This window comes from Eubalaena glacialis, chromosome 10 (genome assembly GCF_028564815.1).
Source record: "Eubalaena glacialis isolate mEubGla1 chromosome 10, mEubGla1.1.hap2.+ XY, whole genome shotgun sequence".
In the NCBI taxonomy this organism is placed as follows: domain Eukaryota; kingdom Metazoa; phylum Chordata; class Mammalia; order Artiodactyla; family Balaenidae; genus Eubalaena; species Eubalaena glacialis.
The window spans coordinates 25,375,166-25,382,523 of record NC_083725.1 but is presented as its reverse complement, the minus strand read 5'-3'; the positions used below and the strand labels follow the sequence as shown (position 1 = coordinate 25,382,523).

Genomic DNA, 7,358 nt, shown 5'->3' with positions numbered 1-7,358 from the left:
CGCCGCAACTAGAGAAAGCCCGCGTGCAGCAACGAAGACCCAATGCACCCAAAAATTAATTAATTAATTAATTTTTAAAAGAAGACCGCCATTGGGACGGCTGGGGGACAGCTCCACGCTCTGCTTCCCGAGGGGGGCCTGCACCCGGGGACTCAGGAGGCGCCCTTGCTCCTGGTGATGCGTCCAGAGGCCCCAGCGCAGGAAAAGCACACATGGCATCCACGTAGGGAGGCCGGGCCCGGGGAGCACACGGGGTCTCCCTGGTACTATTCTTGCCACTTCCCTACAGGTGTGAAGTTTTCAAAATAAAGCATTCGGGGAAGAGGGCAGAAGCTGAAAAAGCCGCCCAGGCCCCAGCCCTTCAAGACCCCACGCCGGGTCAGGTGCGGGAGGACCCTGTGAGATTCAAGAAACATCACAGAGAGCAGGGGCGGGGCGGGGTCTCGAGGGACAACCTCCTTCAGGGCAGAATCTCGGTAGACAGACCTCCACCATCCCCTAGGAAGGATCCAGAACCTTGGGACCCAAACACTCTGAGCGCCTCAGGAGAAGAAGGCCTTCCCGGGGGCAGGGCACACGGACGCCTCTCGACCACCCCGCGGGGCCCGCACGCACCCAGCTCCTCGCGCGTGAATGGCAGGAAGGTCACGTCCCCGTTCAGGTTCTTGTTGAAGTCGATGCACAGGAGACTCGGCTTCTTTTTTTTTATTTTTTAAACATTTTTTAAAAATTAATTTATTAATTAATTTATCTTTGGCTGCATTGGGTCATCGTTGCTGCACACGGGCTTTCTCCAGTTGCGGCGAGCGGGGGACACTCTTCGTTGCGGTGAGCAGGTTTCTCATTGTAGTGGCTTCTCTTGTTGCGGAGCATGGGCTCTAGGCGCACGGGCTTCAGCAGTTGTGGCAAACAGGCTCAGTAATTGTGGCTCACGGGCTCTAGAGCGCTGGATCAATAGTTGTGGCGCACGGGCTTAGCTGCTCCGTGGCATGTGGGATCTTCCCGGACCAGGGCTCAAACCCATGTCTCCTGCATTGGCAGGTGGATTCTTAACCACTGCGCTAACAGGGAAGTCCTCAGCTTCTTCTTGATGCTCTTGATTTTCTGAAGGAAGAAGACGGCCGTAAAATCGGGGGGGCGGGGGCACGGAGGGGGGTTCAAGGAGAAGAGGCGGATGAGGCGGACGAGAGGAGGGAGATGGGAAAGAAAGGGCCTCGTGTCCTGTTAGGACCCTCCTCAGGAGTTACCCCAAGGTGACAGCCTAAGCTTCAGCCGTTTCAACGGAGCTAAGTTTCTGTCCCTTCAGGGTCTATCTGGTTTGCAGAAACAGGTAGAAATGGACCAGCCTGGGGGAGGGAGCGACGTGGGGCGCAGAGGAAGGTGCCGGTTCCCCGGGGCCCCTGCCGGGCCAGCAGCAGGCGGGGCGCCTCGAGGACCTGCCCAGGCTGCGCCCCCTGCCCAGCCCAGGACTCTGCGCGCCCGGCCCCGCTCCCGGGCTGAGCAGACATGCCTGTCCGAGGACAGCAGGGGCGCTGGGGGAGCGTGCCCGCTGGCTCTGCCAGGCGCAGGGGCTTGTCGGGCACGCCTGGCTCAGAAGCAGCCCGAGGGACGCCGGGCCTCTGCGGGCAGCAGGCGCCGTGCTGGGCACTGGCCTCCCTGCAGCCTCACGGCCCCACCGGCCATGACTGGGCAGGAGCACAGGGCGCCCTGGGAGGGCGGGGCGGCACTCAGGACCCCGCCCCGCGCCAGAAGGCCGCCTCTCCTGGGCGGCCCCCTCCACGGGCGTCCCCGTGGTCCCTTGGGCCAGTGGTTCTCAAGTGTCAAGGCAGTCTGCGCAGCCCCACTGTCCACATCCTCACCTCCCCCAGCCTCGAAGCTCCATGTGCCTGCCGCTCCGGAGGACTTTGGGGCCCACGTGCCCGGGCCCCACCCTGGATGCCGGAGTCCCATAGTCCTCTGAGTCCCGGTTTCCTCCACCGCAAGGCACAGCACCGGCCGAAGCGGTACAGCGTTTGTGTTGAGGAACAAGAACTGTCGCTGAGCCCTGGGTCGGGCCTGGTACCCGCGTTCACCGCGTCTGTCACTTTCTGACGCAAACCAGCCAGCGCAGGGCTACACCCCAGCCCCTTCTGTACGGGGCTCCCACATTCGGGGCCACCGTCCCCCTGCCCTCATCACCCCGGAGAGGCCCGGAGCCCCGGGGTCATTCTAGCCAATCCTGAGCCTGCTCCTTCCCAGGGACCCACACCTCAGGCTCCAGTCCCCAGCCACCCCTCCCGTCATTCCTGCCGAACCCTCGTGCTCCTGGGAGGCCCTAGGTGACAAGGCGTGCCCCTGCCCAGAACCATGAGTGACAAGCTCTTTCCTCATCTGCTGGCCTCACTGTTCTCTGTCCTCCACACAAACCAACTCGGTCAGCCCTCACGACCACCTGTGAGGGGGTCCTCGGGTCACGCACGTTGCAGATGGTGAACAGGGACAATGGGGTCCAGTGACCAGCCTCCGGGGACCCAGCCAGTTGGTGGCAGAGCTGGGTCTGATCCCAGCCATCAAGATGCATGTAGCCACGGCGCCCCACGCCACGCACCAAGGTGACGCGCTCGACCATTGGTGGCTCGCAGTGCCCGCCCCCCTCCCCACCCCACGGGGCTGCCTCCCAGGAGGGGCCGGGCTGCCCATCGCCCGCCTGTCCAGGGTGCCGCAGGTACCCGTCCTGCTGAACCAGGAGTGGGAAGAGCTGAGGGCTCTGGGGTCCATGCTGGGGGCAGAGGGGTGTCAGGCAGCTGGGAGGACCTGAAGGGACAGGCCCCCCCGGCGGGGGGCCACTGGGAACCCGCGCGGCCGCAGGGCTCAGCCAAGAGAGGAGGGAGGGGGTGAAGGCGGACGCCATGCTCTTCAGCCTCCTGTCTTCCCCAAGCGTCCGTGCCCAGCAGGAGCCACGCTGTGAATTACGGGAGAAAGGGGTCGGGTCTTGGCTCCCAGTCCTGGCACTCAGCTCCTAAATCTAAAGCCACAGGCCGGGTTGCATCTTACAGCCTCCCTGCCTGCCCACCTCCTGGGAGGGGAGAGGGCCAGGGGTTGCAGCATGAATCCGTTGCCCATGGCCCCCGCTATAATCGTGCTCATGGGACAAAATCTCGGTAAACACGGGGTTCAGAGAGCTGCGGGGTGGGTGCCTGCAGGTGGCCTGGAAGCCCCGCGCCCCGCCCCACGCCTCCCCACTTCCTCCTTCCACCTGGCTGTTCCTTTCTAATAGCCCGGTGCTCTAGTCCGTGGACTGGGGGCCTGTGTTCTGGGGGCTCGCGCTAGCCAACGAACGGAACTCGGGCTGGGGGCGTGGGAACTCCTGACACAGCATGTCGGCCACAAGCGCAGAGGACGACGTGGACCTGTGGCTGGTGTGGGCCGAGCCCTGAGCTGCGGGCTCTGACTCCGGGTAGATAGAGTCCGAACTGAACTGCAGAAACCCGGCAGTCCCAGCGCTGCTGCTGCGGGAGCCCCACGGGCCTGGCGTCGGGACGGAAGCTCTGTGGGAGCGGGGGCTGAGGGTGGAGTAGGCTCGGAGGAGGGGGTCCTTCCTTGAGACCCTCCCACCAAAGCCACGGGGGGCGGAGGGCCCGGATGAGGCGGGGATGGGGCGGGACGCAGGGAGGGGCCCACGCCGCCCGTGCTCTGGGGAAACCCTGTGACCCTGAGGACCGAGGACACAGCAGGTGCAGAGGGCGCGCTGGTCCACGTGGACCTTCCCTCCTGGGGTTGAGGCGGCAGAGAGATGGGCAGAGGCCAGCACGTGGGGCTCAGGCCAGGCGCTCCCCTACTGCGAAACTTCCTAAAAAAGCAGCCCTCGCAGGACTTGGCAACCGCAGTCATGGGCACTTACCCCGGGGAAATGGAGGCTGAAGTCCACACAGAAGCTGTACACAAACGCTCGCATGACTGGGAAGAGCCCCAGACCGAAAGCCGCCGGGGGCCTTCCCAGGGCAACGGATGACAGGGGCAGTCGTGTCAACGTCAGGATCCTGCTGGGACGCTGACTTGACTTTCACAATAGGTGACATTGGGAAAAGTGGACAATGTAGTTTCGCTTTCTAGGAAGCTGGCCAACTCCTTTCCAGAGTGGCTGCACTGTCTTCCGCTCCCTCCAGCGACGACTCCCGTTCTGTGCTGCCTCGCCAGCACTGGGCACCGTCTCCATGTTCTGCTGTGAGCAGAACTTAGGTTTTCTTGTTCTAGGAGAAGCTCCAGAGTGACTCGCTAAGGCCATTAGCGAGTAATTATTTCCAAATGAGTGGCTATTTCCAGTTAAAACCAAAAGCCACCTAATTATTGCTTTTCCCATAAAATTAAATATGAAATCTACATTATGTAATTGTACACTTATTTCCCTCTTTGTGTATTCTAATTTCTTCCTGAGAAACCTAAGATGCCATCTTGCAGACTGCCCACAGTGGCTACGATTTGGGCAGCAGCAAAGGTCAACTTTAAACATTTTGCATCTAAAGTGGCTTTGGATACCTTTGGATAGAAAGTACAGTCTGAGCCATTTTACAAAATGTGCGGCCATTTTACAAAACAGCTTGACAGTTCCTGCAAGTGTTAAACATAGAGTTACCCTATGACCCAGCAGTTCCACTACTAAATATATATCTAAGAGAAATAGAAACTTATGTCTGCACAAAAGCTTGTACGTGGATGTTCATAGAAGCATATTTCTAAAAACAAAAGGTGGAAAAAATTCAAATGTCAATCTGAGAAATGAATAAACAAAATGTGGAATATCCGTACGATAGAATAGCATTCAGCTATAAAAAGGAATGAAATATTGATCCATGTTACAACATGGATGAACCATGAAAGCATTCTGTAAAGAAAAGCAGCCACTCTCAAAAGATCACATATTGTATGGTCCCATTTATATGAAATGCCCAAAATAGCAAATCTGTAGAGACAGAAAGGAGATTAGTGGTTGCCTAGAGCTGAGACGGTTGAGAGAATGAAAAAACATTGTTAATGTGTAATGGGTTTCTTTGTGGGGGGACAGAAATCTAAAATTGGATGGTTGTGATGGTTACACACGTCTTTTAGTGGTTACACTAAGAACCACTGAATTGTATACATTAAAGGGTTAAATTATGGATTTGTAATTTACATCCCGATAAAGCTGTTAAAATTATAATTTTATATTTATAAATTTGAAAATTCATCAAAAATTACAAATTCTTAAAACATGCAACCTAACAAGACTAACCCAAGAAAAGAAATATCTAAAAAATCTATATCTACTCAAAAAGTTGTTTGTATAATTAAGTACCTTTACAGAAAATGATTTCCAGGGATAAATGGCTTTCCAAGTAAATTCTTCCAAATATTTAGGGAAGAAATATTGGTAATCTTACATAAAACCCTTCCAGGAAACAGAAAATAATATATTGCTCAAAATTTTTATAAGGCCAACATAAGCTTCAGATTAAAAGTAAAAAGAATATTACAGGAATAGAATCATAGGCCAGTTTCTCTTTTGAACATGCACGCAAAATTTGTAAATAAAAGCACAAACTGTATCCATGGTATGTAAAACAGTAATATATCACAACCAAAGTGGCTTTATTCTAGTAATGCAAGGTTGGTTTAATGTTCCCACATGAAACTGACCCCAGGAATGAATCAGAGTGGGAAAAAAAGTCATTTAAAATGGAAGTCTTGGGAATTCCCTGGTGGTCCAGTGGTTAGGACTTGGCGCTTTCACTGCTGGGGGCCTGGGGTTCAATCCCTGGTCAGGGAACTAAGATCCTGCAAGCCATGAGGCAGGGCCCATCCAAAAAAAAGAAAAAATGAAGTTTTAACCAGGAGAAGCACAAGAGTGAATAAACATAACAGATAACGCCTTATGAAAAGTAGGTGAAGATTATGGAATATTCTAAACTTTTAAAACAAACAGAAATTGCTAAAGATTCAAGAGGATGTGACAAATGTTGTACATAGGCAAAAAATAAAATAAAATAAAATATACAAATGATGGGAGCCCAAAAATCCAGATGCCCAAGTCCCATCTCTGAAAATCCTCATTCAATGGGTTCTGGATTTCCCCTATGTTTAAAAACCTACAGGTGATTCTGATACGATTCACAGACACAACGTAAAGCTTCTGCTTTACAGGAAATAATACCAGATTATTTTGTTATTTTATAGTTATATTAACAGGCTGTACTATTGACGGATAAGTCTGATGTCAAAATGCACTCCCCACTAGGGTTAAAAAAGGAACTAGTACTCTCTACTGCTACTTGGTGGCAGCATGCATATATTGTAATGGCAATTATTGTAGGAAGCCAAATTAATGGAACATTTTAGAATTGGAAGACTACATAGAGGTCACCTAGTCAAACTTCCAACTATTATAGTTGTGAAAACTAAGGCCCATATAAATGAAATGATTTATCTCCAAAGAGGGTTAGTGAAAGAGTATGAAATAAAAAATATCTCTGAACTTTTAATTTAGTGCTATTTTTATTAATCTCAATATTAGCTCAAACTTCAGTGTGACAGATTTGGGATTGAATTCTTGCTTGAATTTAGTGGTTGTGTGCCTTTTAGTAAGTTACTAAAACACTTTTAACTTCGCTTTTCACATATGTAAAATGGTGAGCCTTGACTGATATAGAGTATGAGATAGCCTAGCACTGTTTTTAACACAAACAAGTACTTAAAATTTTTGGCCTCTCATCCCTCTTAAACAACCTCTATCCTCTTAACAATAAAAGTGTCTTTCAGCTAGCAAAGCACCCCAGAGCTGACCACATTCTGACAAGAGTTATAGGATTCCTTTTCTTACTGAGGGCTCTTTATACCTGATATTTGAACTGCACTTAAACATGAACATCTCTTGTTTATACTGTATTAATGTATTTGATAGATGAATTTTCAAAAGTAATATGCAGGAGTTAAGCTGCATTAGTCTCAAGAAATATAATTCGATAGTGGTGGCTAGAATGATAAACAGTGTTTGGACAGGGAGTCCATATTGGATATGAACAACCTGTACTCCCATTCATCTATTAAGAATAAATAAAATCCTTTCAAAATCTGTTTTAAAGGGCAGTTAGTTTCTTCTGCCTCATTTAAGTTACCTGCAAGAAAAAGACAGTCTCCTGAATCCTTGTTTAAAAGGCTTTTAATATAAAGCAAATAATTTTTTGCAACATTTCCCAAACATTTCATTATCAAATTAGCTGAGGCTTCTCAACGATTATCATTTCACAACAATATCTCCATTTTCACCTTCTTTAAATGAATTGGCCTAATAGATGTGCCATTAAAACAGAGCTTCACCCTCAACATATTTTAAAGTTTGTATTCAA

The 7,358-nt window shown here is 51.0% G+C and overlaps 1 protein-coding gene across 1 annotated transcript in view; it reads right to left on the bottom strand.

The window, feature by feature from the left end:
• LOC133099822 (thimet oligopeptidase-like) overlaps window positions 1–4,195 on the bottom strand; it is an 11,942-nt gene extending 7,747 nt beyond the window's left edge. Inside the window, 2 exon segments of the mRNA XM_061203689.1 lie at window positions 3,881–4,039; window positions 4,127–4,195. Coding sequence (XP_061059672.1) covers window positions 3,881–4,039; window positions 4,127–4,195 — 228 coding nt within the window.
• Between the last annotated feature and the right edge of the window lie 3,163 nt (window positions 4,196–7,358).